Genomic DNA, 16,328 nt, shown 5'->3' on the forward strand with positions numbered 1-16,328 from the left:
CTATTTAGAATCCTCAACCGGCAGTTTTGTTTTGTTGGCCTATACTCTAAACCACAGTACTTATTTGGTGCAGAAAGACAGGAACTTTTCACAGGAATAAGTCCTGCCCCCCATTTTCTGCACTTCACTCCATGTTCACTTTACTTGCCTACAATAAAGCAGGGCCAAGGGATGAAAAGTGGCTGTGAAGTCAGACTTGGCTACTGAAACACCTGCAATTGTGTTGGCACACTCTCCTCAAAGCAGTCTTTTTTGAGACAGGTGATGCCAGTTTTCACTGTGATGCTTCTGTTTTTGAAGTCCAGATCATGTGACTTTCTAAAGTTGACCTACAGGACTGCTAGATTGCTTGGAAAGATCATGAGGTTCACGTACATGTGCTAAGGAGGCTACATTAGATAAATATGAGGATAATAGACAAGTTATATGGCTTTCCACTTAGCTCAGGTTACAGGCAAAAAATTGCCAGAGTGAAAAAAAAATCCTTCTTAGTGTAAAAAAAATATAGCACCATTCATCTGTAGTTTTGGGGTGTTTTTTTGCTTTTTATGATCTTGTTACTTTATGAGGAATTTGAGCCCGGTGTTGTTCTTGGGGTTCAGAGATTACCTCATCTGTCAGTGACATTTCAGCCATCTGGGGAGTAATTCTGGGGAGAAAGGCTCCTTGAAATGATCCTTGAAAGCCCTGGAAATGATCCTGATGTCTGCATCAGTAGTGATGGGTTCTGTAGCAATAACACCAGTTCAAGATCATTCCTCTAAGAGATTCACTGCTGATTTATTCAGTGAAAAATGATGCTTCCAGCAGTGTACAGCACTGCAAGACATCTTTTCCCAGGTGCTAAATATCTCCCAGCATGGTGTGGTTCAGGGATGCCACCTGGGACTTCTTCACTTGCAGCTTGTGTGGCTGCCTAATGGTGCTGCATTAGGATGGCACTGAAACCTGCTGTGGGTGGTCTTCTGTGGGCAATAAGGCAACATGGGCAAGGACAGGAAACACTGACAACTTGAAATGGTTTTGCTTTACATAAAATAAACATGCTGGTAGCAACCCACATCTGCAGGATGAGGTTTTGAGCACTAAGAGCTTAGCAACAGAGCACGCAGGTTCCTGTGAGCAGAACTATAAAGCCAGCTCCAAGTTCCTACAACGTTCTGAACTTCTCGGGTCTCTGGGACAAGGGTTTAATCTGATTTTTAAGGGTGAGAGACCAGGAATGAGAAAGACAGATGTGGGTTTAAGTCTCTGAAGGCTGCTTAGAGCTGTGCAGGACATGGGGTGGGTTAGCAACCCCTCTCCAAAGTAAACATATAAATCAACTACCTTAAAAAACCCCACAACAAGCCAACAAAAAAAAAAAAGAAAGCATATATAAACTTAACTTCAGTTGTATGCTTCAGCTTGTATTTATGAGGTGAGCATAAGATTATAGTGGTTCCAGCAGTGAAATACATCCCAAGCAGGGGAGCTAGTAAAGAGGGGCATGGATGTTAATGCCAGCAGAATGCTAATGCCTGGGAGACAGGGCAAGGTGACTCTGGCTCCAGTTAACGTTGCTTTTGGTGGCTGCAGCGAGGGGAGAGCATGGCTTGCCCTTTCTGAGGGTTGTAAGCCAGTGGGGTTTGACTGCCCAGCCAAACAGGTGTGTCCCAAGTCTTGTTCCACTCCGTGGGACCAGGCTCTGACGAGGGGAGGCAGCAGGATTCTTCCAGGAGGGCAACAGCCACTGCTGTTCAGTGTTTGTCACAGCACTTGAGGAAGGTGATGCCAGTGCTGGCATCTCAGTGCCTGCTTTCAATCCCTGCCTGCTTTATTCCTTGAAAAGGCCCTTTTATTGTCAGCACTGCACAAGAGTGCAGGTCAGGAGCATGTGTAGGAGTTCATTGCCCCTGGTAAGCTCCGTACTGGGAGTTAATGATTCTAAAGAGGTTTGGAAAGCAGGAAATTGCCTGTTCCCTTGCATTAGCCACAAATAGGTTTACACAGTCCTCTCCTTTACTGTCAACACTACAGGGAAGAATCTGGTACGTCTGACTTTGATTCCTTCTCAAGAGGCAGACTGCAGGCTGGGCCACAGGGAAAGTAAGAGTAAGAAAAAACCAGACTCAGTTAAACCAGATTCTTCTCTGCTGATCCAAACTGCACCAGCAGTCTTGGCAGACTGTCGTGGAGACCTGTCACCAGCAGACAGCTTTCTGGGGAAAGACAAAGCTGACCTAACAGGGAAGCACCCATCACAGAGAGGAAAGATGCTCTGATAATGCTGCAAAGACAGGGCCAACATGAATGACATTGCTAAATATGTGCCTCAGGAGTGATGTGGTTCTGAACCCCTCTCCTTCCTCACAGCTGCGTGGGCAATGATCAACTGGGCTGGAGAGCACAAAGCTCATGTGTGCCATTTGAATGACAAATCCCCAAAGGGTATGTTCTCCTTGTGGGGCTCTGCAGCTGGGGGCAGAAGCACATGATTCCTCTGGTACCTCAGCCAACAGTGGAGGATCTTGATGATCTTGATCCTTGAAGGCCAAAATGAGCCACTCTTTTACAACATTGTGTATTACAGAGGGGAACAACTGTTCCAGACAAAACACAGGAAAAGAAAGAACAGTTTTATTACCAAATTTCTGCTTTGGAGGTAGCAGTGTGAGGACTGCTGTTCTGGCAAGCACAGTCCACATCTGAGGTACCAAGAATGGAGCCCATGTATCTGTGCAGCTCTCTCTCCTTTGCATATATGTCATACACTAAGAAAAGACACTTACCAAAAACCTCTAGGCACTCAGCTGGTACTTAATAACAGAGAAAATTATACTCTGACATGACTCAAGGCAATAAAACTCTCCCCCAGCCAAGCAGGCAGCTCTGGCATTGGTACCCAGCCCCTTCCCACCCTGCAGCGCTCTCCCACCTCATCCTGGGAAAGGGGGGAAGGGAGGGAAAGAGCTTTGCTAACCCACAACCTCAGCACGACTTCGGTGTTAACCTAAACAGACACAATGCACACACCTTCTGAGATGGCCAGTTATCCTCCTGCTGCTCGTTTTAAATCTACTATTAGGCCTTTGTTGCCTTTCATCTATTTCATTTCGGTAAGATCTAGAAAAATGTATTAGTTGTTTCCAGGAGAGCACTGCCTCTCATTCTCCCCCCTGCATGTTTTGCAACTCTTTTTGCTGAGCAGTGTGTCTTCTGGCTGTGGTGCTCAAGGGGAGGAAAACAACCCAACTCAACAGAGAGTTGCAAATGGCTGACCAGGACAGTTTCATGGCAGCACATGTTTGCAGCTTGTAACCGAAAGAGCAGTAATTCTATAGTTCAGTTTGAAAAAACACAGCAGAGAAAAAACACACCTACTTGACTGTCGAGATCACAAGGAAGCTGCTACATGGTGAATATCTGTACAGAAAGGCCAAGGCTGACTTCACCTTGGTTGCCCCATAGCTTAAATTCAGTAAGGTATTCAGCAATTTAAGAAATGGATTTGCCGTAATATAAAAATGTTCCTTCTTAAGTCAAAACCAAAAACCCCTGCCACAGTTCTCTTTCCTCTTTCTTTTTTTGTTAAATACCTGCCATATTCTTCTGCAGTACCTGTGGTGCATCTTCAAGAGTTAAGGGTGGGTTTTTTTCTATTGAATCTGGCACATGGAGACAACTCTCATATTCCACACAAAGATCACAGAAGGCTTGCATAACTCATTTTTTTTTTAATTACTCTAGTCCTAAACCACTAATTTAGTTCAATTTTATACTGACTACATGTTGGTATTGTTAAGGTTTATGATCCAGCAATTTACAAGGCAAGATACATCTGATTTCAAATTGGTTGTATTGATTGTTTAATAGAGTACGGGGACATGAGCGTAATATTAATGCACCAAACTGGCAGGTCATGCTGCCTGGATGGTAATTCACTGGTGTAATTAGTTACACAGAACAAGCATGTTTTAATTGTGAAGGCAAAAAAATAGACTGACGAGCCTACTGTTTGGTAAACAGTGCTGCTATTTAAGTAGATATTCCTTTTGGTAAAGTTCAGATGCATCAGAAGAAAAAATTCATATTCTGCTTCTAAAAGCTGGCCTTAATGATCAAACAGATATCACTACATAGGAAGTTTTGAATTCATTTAGAGGAGCAACTTGGACAAGTATGCCTCGTTTTCTCAAAACCAGCCTGTACAAAGACCGTGATACTGTTTACGTTGTACACAACTCAGTTTTCTAGTTGATGAAAACCTACAGTTCACATTGGTTTGATCCGGAGTGGTAAATCCTTAACAGAACTGAGAATGAGTCTTTTTATCTTCTGCCTGCTTCAGTCTGCCCATCTAGAATGTGAACGGGTTAAAATCTCACTTAAAACTATTTTTAGAGTATTTGTTCTTATCTGTTACTGATACAGGCAGTGTTTGGATAGCTGAGTGTCCTGGTTTCAGCCAGGATTAAGTCAATTTTCTTTTTACTGGTTATTTTTCCCTTCAGTGAGCTCTCTTTTAACTAGTAGCGAGTTTTCCAACTAGTGGACTGATAATGCTGGAATATTTATGATACTGCTGAGATGCCAAGGTGCTCTACTTGTTGAAGCTGCAGCCTCAGACACTAAGGGAGCAGAAGAGCTGGATCTGTAGCCCTCCTGTAGGGAGGACTGGACTAGACAGCACAATTGACCTGAGTATTCTGTTCCATTCCGTGTGTCTACGTTAGCTCCATGTAAGGTCAGGGATCAGAAAAAACAACTTCCTTTCTTCTTCCCTTCTCTCCCATCCATAGCTGGCAGCCAGGGAGCACACCATCTATCCATACCTGTTGATCCTCAGGCTCCTGCCCCTCATCACTCTCCCCTCAGCTCCTGGCTGCTCTGCCCTCTCTCCAGGGACATTTCAGGACTGCTCACAGCTCAGGAGATGCTGTGGGAGTTGCTGGGGGTGGGGGGAGGCAAGAGAGGTTTGCACATTCCTGAACATCCTTGTATTATTGTACATATTTTCTTTTATCATTAAGAGTTTAATTAAAGCTGTCTAGCTTAGTTTTCAATCTGGAAGGTCTCTCTCCTTCGCCACCTGGTTGGCAGGGAGGTGTTGGTTGCCAGTTCAATTACCCATCCTGAGTCAAACTGTGACACTGGTATTTGGGGCTTTGAGGTTCTCCAGTTCGTGATGATCTCTCTGCCTGTTGGAGGGGTTACATGGTCAGGCTCCCCAAACTATTCCTTCTTTTTCTCCTTCCTTCTCCATGAACCCTTGAGTAAAGAGGCAGAGACCATGGGAGATGAGCAGGGAACCATAATGGGAATTGCTCATTTACGGAGCAACGTCCTTATCCCTGTTATGTCTGGAACCACTCCTCGTGGAAGGAAAAACCCCCTAAGCCAGCTTTTAGGGGAAAAGAGTTGTGTACATGAAGCCAACTGTGGCAAACAGACCAAGAGAGGCTTGCTGATACACATGCATCTATTTTTGCTAAGAAATAGTAATCTGAAAGGCATCTATGGTAATTGTGCAAGTTAGACTTAAATCGCAAGCATGGTGAGAGCTCAGAGCCCTTTATGTTGGCTTGAAAGCTACTGCTTCATGCATTTCATGTGTAGGTATTGTGAAACCAGGCACCTTGTCACATCCCATTACCCAAACGGAAAAGCTGCTCTCTACTCTGCTGGCGTGCAGTGTTTGCTGTTCTGTTCATGTCACTACAGTGGGCCTGACCTTCGCATTAATTAGCACTTTCAGTCTATTTTCCAGCATCCTGATTTCAGCTCTGTCCTTCCTGAGCATCACACTGCAGACCCAAACGGCTGCTTCTCTGGGAGGCTTTGTTTTCATTTGAAATCCCTCATCCTCCAGTTTTCTTAAACAAGAAGAGGTAGTCGAAGCTGCCAGTACAGCAATTCATAGAAGCCACTGCACTATCTGATCATACAGCAAATACACTCACTGGCTTAATAACCACAAGTAGCTTCAGAGTGGAAGTGACTCCACCTCAAGCAGAAAGGAGGAGAAGAAGTATCACAGGAGTGCCTTCCAAAAACCTTCTAACCCTTACTAGAGGCTGGCAGAGAAGATGTGTTTAGAACAGACCAGAACGTCTTGTTAATTCTAGTGAAAGTTAGCCATGTGACTCCTAAGATATAACCTTTACATTTTATTTTAAGGCTTCACACTTTCCAAATTTATTTTGGAACAGGTTTATGTTCCCTTTCCTCCTCAGTTCCCCTCTTATATGGTTCAAAGATCACCTGCCACTCATGGTCAGTCTTTAGAAGACAATGGACACTCCAAAACTGCAGGTTACTTATGAGCAGATGTGTAGCCAGTGGAGCAGGGCCCAGCACTGTAGACCTGCTGCATTCCCCTGCCCTGGGGCAGCCAGGACAGAGCAGCAGGGGTAGCTCCAACTGCAGAGCAGCTCAGCCCTTGCTGCTGGGGCAGCTCATGGGGGGGCCTGTGGGGACAAGCACATTCATCCTACCTGGGAGGGTCCCAGTGAAGGCAGAGATGGAAACCCACGCTGCCTTTGGTAACCAGATTTGAAGGTGGAAGTTCTCATTTTCCAGATATGGTTCTTCAACTGGAAATCCTTGCTAGGGCCACAGAACACCATCTTCCTTAGAATTAGGGGGTAGTTTGTCCCTTGAATGACATTAAAACCATTGTCAAGGGCTGAAAACATGCCTGGCCCCTCTTCATGCTCTGCACTCCTGACTTGGTGCAGTCAGACCTAGAACCACTTACTTCTGCTCCCAGTATTATTTCAGACCTCAAGTAAAGCACCGAGCCACTAACACACCTTATAAATGCAAACCAAATGCAGACTCTTAAGATGTAACAGTCAAACAATTTGCCCCGAATGAATGCACTGGTAAGCCAGCTTTAAAGAACTGTGAGAAAGCTACAAAAGCAGAAATTTTGTATTGATTGGTAAATTGTAATATTAATTACACCAGGTAGGACCTGCTGCAACTCCTCCAGTACCTGTTTTCTGCTAGTGTTTTGCAGAGTCTTGTCTTTCCATTGTGGCATTAACTTGGATGTGAACATCCTCGCTGTCAGTGTTTCTTTAACATTAGCTCTGTCGCCAGAAGTGCTGGGGTTGCACAGCATTTCTGGATTTTATGCTCCAGAAATACTTAGCTTCAACCACGGAATTCATTTTGATATGCTTAATTAAGAACCAGCAACAACAGTAACAAACAAACCAAGCAAACTGAAAGGTGCATGAAGACATCCTATTATACTTTGCCTTTAAAGGAATCTCTTTGCACTCCTGATTGATTGCTCCACATCTCTTGGCATTTATAACACAGGTGGTAGCAACTAGAAGTTATTACAATTACTGTACCCACCTATTCACCAGTTTTGTATTTATTACACAGTTGACAGAAGTAAAATAATTAGAAGAGCATAGAGAAAATATCCCCTGATGAGAATGTCCCTCCTTTTGTGCCAGCCAAGGGCAGGTGTGAGCTGAGACTTGCTTGAGCAACACCAAATGACACTGTGTGCAATCACCCTCCCTGTTAACCAGTAAAATGTTTAGATCAAAATAAAAATATGACAGGAATGTGAAATTCAGTGCTAATTTCATTTTTAATGCCATAATCTCCAAGGTTTAAGAAGAAAGCAGTAGTTTTCCCCCAACCATGCTTCTTTAAAAAGAAGTGAGGATTCAAGGCGTAAGCACAGCTGCCTGTTCCAAAACTAGCACAAGTTTACTTGGCACCATCTTTTACAGCTCTGTTATAAATTGCTCTGTAGACTTGGCAATTTCTAAGTCCTCAGGTAGGAACTGCAGGGGACAGAAAACACTCTGCTTTTTTTTGCTTTTGAGGAAGCTTTCCTGTGAAGTCCCCCTAAACTGTGAGACCTGCACCCCATCCCACCTCTGAAGATCTCCTCCAGCCTGGAGGTGGCCACTGGTCACAGGCTGCTGCAGCCCATTCCACGGTCACCAGTGGCTCCACATGGGACTGCCTGGTGCAGGATTTTGTGTTACAGGGCCCAGGCAAGCAGACAGACTGTAATTAACAAAGGCCCTCGTGCCAGAACACACGACACTGCCTGGCATACGCTAAAAGTACAGCCTGCCTTTTCAGGCAAGGGTGTAATGCTTCCAGGTGATACCTGGAAGAACAACTGGCTCCAGGGAGGGAGAAGTCCTAAGCAAAGGCTCCACTGTAACTGGCTTCTCCCACCACAGAAAGGAAAGGCACCACTGCTGTGCCCAGAGAGCTGCTTTGCTGAATGCACACCTGACATCACCAACCCACGGCCAGTTTAGAGTTTGGGTGTTTAAATCAGCTCCAAGTGGTGACTGGCATTTTTTGGGGCTTATCCCAAATGAGTAAAAAGGGCTCATGGTTTGTGTGAGGGCCTTTGTGTCACTCAGCTACATGAAAGGATGGCAAGATTGATCTGGGCTCATTTATGGGAGAATGGTGTTTACTCGGGTGTGACACCAAGAGAAACCACTTTTCCTTTTGGTGCGTGCTGATTTTAAAGCACATAAGAGCAGAGTTTATAGATGCAGAGTTTGGGTTATTGCTAATAAAATATGATTTCAAATCATCAGCAGCTCTGCTAACTGACAGTCACGTCTATCTGCACTGCACAGCACAAGGATTTGGCTTGGGGGTGATCCATGGGGAGCATCTGTCTTTGCCGTGATCTTCCTTGACCATGTTCAGCTCGCTTCAAGTTTGCTCACTGCAGTTACTGAGAATTTGTAAATTATCCTCAGAGAAGGCCAGAGAGCATTCAAAACGTGTCTTCTGTGTCATTGCTGCTCTCCTAACATCACAGATTTGTAAGTCAAATGCACTCTGGGTAATTTCCATTAATTCTTAAAAGGTTTTGCATGGGTATGTTAACGTTCCCAAACATCTGAATTTAAATTGCAGTCGCCTTCTAGCATCTAACATTGAGCATTTGAAAATCTTGGTTGCACTTATTACTCCACCAATAAGAGCTTCTCTCTTTTCCCTCCCTCAGGGACGATGTATCAACTTCACCCGAGTTCAATCTCAGTAGAGGGGAAGAGGAGGATACCAGGAGGCAAGATAGCCACGTTGCCACTCTTCAGCCAAGCAGAGAGAACTGAGCATTTCCTCGCATTTCTTGGACCATCTTCAAGCCTGAACTCAGCAGGTTTCTGCACTCCCCGCTCCCGGGGGCCAGCCCTGCTGTGCCAAGCTCCTGCATTTCACCCCAGTGTGTCGGTGCTCTGAGATTTGCAGCAGTGACAAGAAGAGCAGCATTGACTTGCACGCCTTAGCTTTAACAGAACGCAAAAGGGAGAGCAGAGAAACCAAAGATGAGAATGTTTTTTCTATGTTTTTGTTATTTTCTGGTTCGTTTTATTTGTTGTTTGTTGTTTTTTTTTTTAAGGACTACAAATTCTCAGGACATAATGTGCTTTTAGTGGAGATGCAGTTTCTCGGAGGCAGAGGTGGCACGTGTTATTTGAACAGGAACTGCTAGCCAAAGGCAAGAGGATAAAAATTCCCACCAGGCTCAGCAAACGCAGGAGCCAAGTGCCTCACAGCGACGTCAGATCACAAACCCCTCGCGCATCTCCCATCGCCTCGTGCCTTACAGGAACCTTCTGACTGAAAATCCTGTGATCCCAGCACTGAGAAGTGCACACGCATGACAAAACGTCGACAGGATGCCTCAAGGTCTTGGTAGCGAGCAAGACTTTGCCCTTTGGTTTTTGAAGACACCTTTCTTTCATTATGCACCCGGGACAGGAAGAAAATTAATAGAGCGTTATTCCACGGGAAGACAGCCTGTAACCAGAGATCTTGAGCGGAGTTTGAGGGACTGATGCTTCAAGACCTTGACACTGTGGCTGGTGGGCTGGTGGATTTTTCCCCTTTTCTGCATTCGGAGCTCAGCAGCGCAGAAAACATCATCATCTATAAGCATACCTAGCAGTAGCAGGCTCATGTGTTTGGTTTGGGGTTTGTGTATTTTTTTTTAATAGCTAAAAAAAAAACCAGTAGCCACTAAGCTGGCATCTCAGGGTTCTTCTTCCCCCCCAGATCTCCAAGGGCTCTTCAGCGTCACAAGCCAGCAACTCTCTTTGCATGAGAATTTCAAAGTTTAATTAATATAATTAAAGGCAACAGCAAGCAGCAGCCTGTGAAGATTTTGCTCATCTTTTTTATGCCTTTTGACATTGAATGACCTATTACTGTATGTGCATTACTCAGTTTTCGAGGGGGCACCAAGCATTGGTTAAGATTCAGCAGTGGAAAAAGACCTCCTTCCATCAATTTAGAAATTAAATTTATGGGAGCGCCGGCCCTCACCAAACATTGACAATCTATGAATTATAATTTTTTAGAAAAACCAGTGTCGTGTCACGTCGACGATGCCAAATTATGTTAGCGTGAGCGGAAGCACTGTGGGGGAGGAAGGAGGGAGCAGCTGAAGAAAAAGGCTCAAATGATCCAGTCACTTTCGATACTGTACTTCAGATGCAAAATGGATATTCGAGTCGAAACCTGACAAAGCGCTCCTGCTTTGATGGGAACTGGTATAGACAATGACCAGTGGCTGGGTCAGTGGGATGTCTCTCTGCGAGCAGGGAGGCTTATCAAATGACACTAAAAATAAGTTCAACAACCATCACGTTGGAGGGGAAAAGGCGAACATTTCACATTTGGTGGGCACAGGCGTGCGCAAGATGGAAAGAGCAACGCGAAGCATCCTGGTCTAATTATCTCCTTTGTGCTCTTCATTGAAATTGCAAGGGACATAAATAATTCTCTTGGTCGATGTCCAAATTTGTGGCACTGCCCAAAGAAGCCTTTACATATATCCACTCGCTTACATCTTTTGCTTGAGTTTATTTATGTCACTGGTAACCTCATAATCAACAGCCATGTGTGCACATTAGACTATAAATAAAATTATCTAAGTTTCGGTGATTATTTCCTTCTTCTTCTCCTCCCCCCCTAGCATTCCATCCTTTGCACAGCTTACACCTTCACTCTGCCAGCTACATGGTCACCCTTGGCAGCAGCTCCACAGAGCAGCCCACCTTCCTGTGGCCCCTCGTGGCACACCGAGACGCCTGCCTCAGCCTAACCTGGGGGCTCCGACTGCTCCACCTCTCCCAAGGACCTGCCAGACACTGACTCCTACACTAGGTACCATCAGTCACCTCAACGGAGCCACGGAGCACCCAGAGACATCTATCTGGTCATTTCTGTACCCAACATCATCACAGCTTCCATACTGCTGGCCTTTGGCTGGGGATGTTCTAGCTCAGCTGCCTACACAAGCCTCATTTTACCCACAAAGCCCAACCATCAACAAGGCTGTGCCTTATTTCAGTGCCTCTGTGCACTCTCCAGATCAACTAGGTTTGCTTGCAGGTGAGGTTCTGCACTGCTCCTCAAGGTCCTGAAGGGGTATAGGCAGAAGCACTGATCTCATCAGACACCAAGTTAAAATAAACTTTGCTCCATTTTACTTCTTTCCCTCCATTTTCAATGTAAACCCAGCAATGCTCTGGAGGTATTGCTGGAATTGTCAGCTTGCATTTTGAGCAGCATGTTGCATAACAGGAAAACATGCAGATGAATAGGATTTTTTCCTTCCCATGTATCTGCTGTCTCTCAAAGAGTATCTGTAACAAACAGAGCCACAGAAAGGGAAATCCACTAATAAACCTTTGTCCTCTCTAGCTGTCTATCCACACTCATTAAAAACTGTGGAACACACAATTTCTCACAGAGTGGCTGATACCAAGCAAAAACATATTTCAGGTATCTACACTGATTTTCCCTTCTAATTGGCATGGTATTGCACTATGTTACACTTTTCATTTAGCTGAAGCTAACACCCTAAGAGTTTTGTTATTACACAGTGTGGAACATGTCACAAATAATTTGGGGGGCAAGAGGGTAATAATACTTCAAAATCCACTGACTCAAAATGACACAAACTAAGACGTGCTTGGCACGAAGGCTCAAAATGTCTGAGAAAACCACGTTTGGGAGGTTTAACAGAGTATGTTCCTTGCACAGTTACAGACCTTGGGTACCTCCCTACAAAAGGACCACGATAACATATACTGCTATTTATTTTAGGCTGTATAAGTAATGGTCTCCTGAAACACTGAAGGAGCACAGGAGTAATCCAGGAAACAGTCTGCTTGGAAGTGTGTATAAACAACAGTCTGGGATGATTGTTTAACAAGACATCTGCTCTTCAAAACCTTATTTCTATGTCAAAAAGATCCTCAAAGATGCCACAGGTGCTGCATGGTGGGACCCTTCCCATCTTAACTATTTTTAACAAAGACATTGCAGGAAGCAGGTGTCAATTCCTGCTGCAGGAATTCCAGGCTATCTGAATAGATTCTCACCCAGATGCCACCAGCTACACTGCAACCTGTTTCAGGTGCAGCACAACTGAGCAGAAACACCCTGAAGTGTTGGAGAAACAGCAAGTTGGTTTCACTGCCTTTATGCCCCGTTCCCTGGTAATCCTGCATGTCTGCAAACTCTGCAGTCTGTTTAAACAGAACTGGGTCTCCAAAAGACAGAAACAGCACTCTGTAATAATCCCTCCATTTTTAAGAGACTTACTGATGCTCTTTTTACTTGGTCACACTGAGAAACAGAACATACCTTGCCAGGTATAACAGCATCACCAGGGAGAAAAGCACACTGGGGAAAAGTGTTTTTTTCCTAAAGAGCACCGTACAAAATGCACAGAAATACCACCTTGAGGAGCTCCTGCTGTGGCTGAGACAACACAGGATTCACAGAGACAGGAAACACTGACAATAGGATATTCTAAATTTCATGTTACATTTTATACATTTTGAGAATTGCAGAAATGAATTGGCTAGAGTTAATGTGAAGTACAAATGAATTTGTCAGTGTTCCCTTCCAGTTGTTTAATTTAACAAGAACCAGAGCTTTCATCAACCATTAATTTGCTGGGCTCAAACCAAAGGAGACAGGCCAGGCTGATCTGTCTAAGGTGAAAGGTACAGGGATTGATGCTCAAGTGCCACCACAGAGGTTCACTCTCAGTCAGGAGCACTGCATGAAAGCCTGGGCTGCCAGGTATAAATTCCTGCTGGTATTTTTCCTGCAGGAAATTCTCGTGCCACCTCTCTCCTAATTGTCCTTAATGCGACTTCATAACTCTGCATGTTACATCCTGATGTTTACTTCACATCACCCTATTAAAATGTGCTACAGCTCACGCGTTGTGGGTGCAACCCAAACTCCTGCCTGTGGTGGAGACTTTTTTTAAAGGCAAATGATAATGTTACCTTTTAACCATCTCAGTAAACGGTCTCTCCTGCAGGCCATGTTTACATCCCTTCCCCGTGAGTTTGATAGACTGGAATACACAGTTATCCAGCCTTCTCAAAATTTGTAGTGACATAAGACTGCACTGTTCATTGTTTTCACTTTTAAGCATGTCCTTCCTATTCAAATCATGTTGACATACCCAAGGAAAAAAATAAAAAAGGTGAAAGGCACAGGCACTGTAAGTTTTACCTTTTGCTTTTCCTCCCTGCACGTGGAAAGGGACCTAAGGAATTACGTGTTCTGACATTTTAGACAAAACATCCCTTTCCAGCTGTGGGAAAACTGTCTCTTCTATTTGTCACAATTTAAGCTGCAGGGAAGGTTGAAGAAACTGAGTGCTATCAATTAGGTTTTCTCCAGGTGGGAAAAATACACATTTTACCCTGTGGTTACCGACTGCAACTTCGTGACTAAAATAACACTGGTCTGCTGCAGAACGGTTTTCTTTTTTTCTAGCTCATTGGGAAGCAGCAAAGGTGCTGTCACCATCTGTCTTTTGATTTTAGCTCCCTGGAACTTCTCCCTCGCAAGAGGAGCCTCTGAGGAGAATTCTGGAAATTGAAACCTGCAGCGCTGGGAGGCCGGGTCCTGAGCGTCCCAGAGCCCCGGCACCTCTCAGTAGCAATTCCAGATGCACAATCTTGCAGAAGCACCCAAGTTTGGTTGGTTTTTTCTGACTTTGCTTCTGGGAAGCAGCCCACAGCCCGGATCTCCCGAGAGGTAACACAAGGAGCTGGGCGAAGGGAGGTGACGGAACAGTAACCTGACCCAGACGCACAGTGGCAGGTGTTGGCACCCAACTCGGGGTGCATCTTGTCCTGTCTGTGCATACAGATGTGTGGTCAGGCAGAACAATGCCTGGGCTGTTCAGGAGCTCAGTTCCGTGCCTCCCAGCACAGCCAGTGGGGCAGGGAGGAGGAATGGCCAGCACACCTGTCCTCCACTGCAGCTGGCACAGAGGCTTCCTTTTTCAAAACAGGTTTGCTTAGGGTGGGTGACCAGAAAGGTTAAATACTCTTTCCGTGTCAAAAATGCCAGCCTGACACTATGGGCAGAACGAGGTCATCTGCTGCCAAGGCCAAGCTCAAGCATTCCAAGGGAGAAACCTTCCCTTTCAGAGTACAAAAGGGGGTGGGGAGGTTTTCCCATTGTCTCCAGCACAGAGGAAAGGATCCAGCCCAAGGAGACAAATTTGAATAAAGATACATTAAAACAGCAAGGCTCAAATGTCAAGAGGAGGCAGACAAAGTATCCCAAGGAAAAAATTAAAGCAGGTAGAAATGTACTGATGGGGAACTTCAGAGATTACAGTAGGCAAGTGCAGTGAACAGTGCATTTGCTAATAAGCATCTTCCAAATACCTCTTCTGCTGTTACAAAATGACTTAATGTCAAAATTTCTAGTAAGAGCCTTATTAGACCTGGCATGTACTATTTTATTTCACAAATCTGTTTTGCATTGGCTCAATTAAAATTGTTATATATATTTTGGGTCTTGTGTAGGTGCCATCTGTTTAACAGTACAAGTGGGTCCTGTGATGCACTTGTAAATTCTCTGCTGCAATAATTTTTTTAATATAATGAGAGAATCTAGAGATAAGAAACTGCCTGTACTCCACAATTTTATATTTTTTTTGGCAATAAACTTGCAACAATTCTTACCATATTACCAGGATGGTTCTGTATCCTATGGAAAAGCAAACAGTTTATCTACACGTGTGCACCAAAGTCATATTATTTAATTTGCTTTTTTTTTTTTTTTTTAATTTGCTTGTTCTGCCTTTTTTTTTTTTTGTAAATAAGCTTATTTTTCTCAGTGGGAATTCATAGGATTGCTCTCAGCTGATCTCCTACAGCTGGAACTGCTGCCTTTGGTGGAGCCACCTGTATCACATACTGAAGCCAAGCACCAGTGAAGCACAAGTGTTTGCAGGAGCAGCCCTGCCTGCCTGTTTCAGCACAGAGCTGCCAGTTCTTGAAGTCCTGCACAATGGACAAAGAAAAGGTATCCTGACCACAAAGAGCCCCGAACACCAGAAGCCAGGCAGCTTCTCACCTCACCACTGGTTCTGCAGGAACTAGACAGGGTGATGGGCTGTCGTGGCCCTCCCCCAAGCCCAGCACACATGGCTGCAGCAGCCAGTTGAAACAAACCATCTTCTGAACGTGCCTGGGAACAAATGCACCTTCTTGAGGCAAAATTCCCACCCGCACACAATCAGGTTTATGTGCTCTTCAGCAGAGAGAAACCCAGGGCCAAAACTCCTGGGAAACAAAACTCAAACATTTGTTTGTCCTTTGAGGGTTTTTGCTATTATGTCACAAGCACTGAAATGCTGCTCCTGGATCACAATTAATTACAGCAAAGCCCCCAACCCATTAGCTGGTTTTCCTTTAATAAAGCAGTCACCAATTATTCTGCTCAATTCTCGATGTGTTGTAGGAGAAAAGTCTTTGCAATGGCAACAACACTGCAGCTTATTTTGAGGTTCTCAGTTCTGCTTTACAGTCAAGAGAGGGGTGCCAGATTTAAGCACACAATTTATAGATGCTTTACAGCTTTTTTTTTTTTTTCCTCTATTGTGGATCAAACAGCACATAAGAAACTGTTCAGCAACCTGCCAATATGCTTAGGACGCTCAGGAGGATGGTCCCCTCAGCAGACATCAGATGGACAGTGGTACCTTGGGGGATGCTCCTTTTGTCTCTCACATTTCCTGCACACTCACTGAGGCCTGGCTGGCTTGCACATGGCACACACATCTGTCTGTCCCCAGGTGACACTGGCTGAGCCCCTCCTGAGGGCACCAACACCCCCAGCAGAGCATCCCTGGAGCAGAGCCTTCTGCAGGAGGAGCGGGAAGGCAAGATGGAAACTTTTTCCTATCCTGCCTCTTCTAAGAGATCTTCAGAGAAATTTATGCACCTGAAATAAGTACACTTCTTATTTGTTTCTGGATTTTACTTACAAGACTAGACCCA

General features: G+C 44.7%; 1 protein-coding gene across 1 annotated transcript in view; it reads left to right on the forward strand.

Moving 5' to 3' along the window:
* The window catches only part of ANTXR2 (ANTXR cell adhesion molecule 2), a 117,221-nt gene extending 106,283 nt beyond the window's left edge, over positions 1-10,938 (forward strand). The window contains exon 17 of the mRNA XM_051619199.1: positions 8,996-10,938. Within this exon, the coding sequence (XP_051475159.1) occupies positions 8,996-9,034 (39 nt within the window). The 3' untranslated portion in view covers positions 9,035-10,938. The remainder of the gene's footprint in view (positions 1-8,995) is intronic.
* Positions 10,939-16,328: the final 5,390 nt, after the last annotated feature.

This window comes from Apus apus, chromosome 4, assembly GCF_020740795.1.
Source record: "Apus apus isolate bApuApu2 chromosome 4, bApuApu2.pri.cur, whole genome shotgun sequence".
NCBI classification, from domain to species: domain Eukaryota; kingdom Metazoa; phylum Chordata; class Aves; order Apodiformes; family Apodidae; genus Apus; species Apus apus.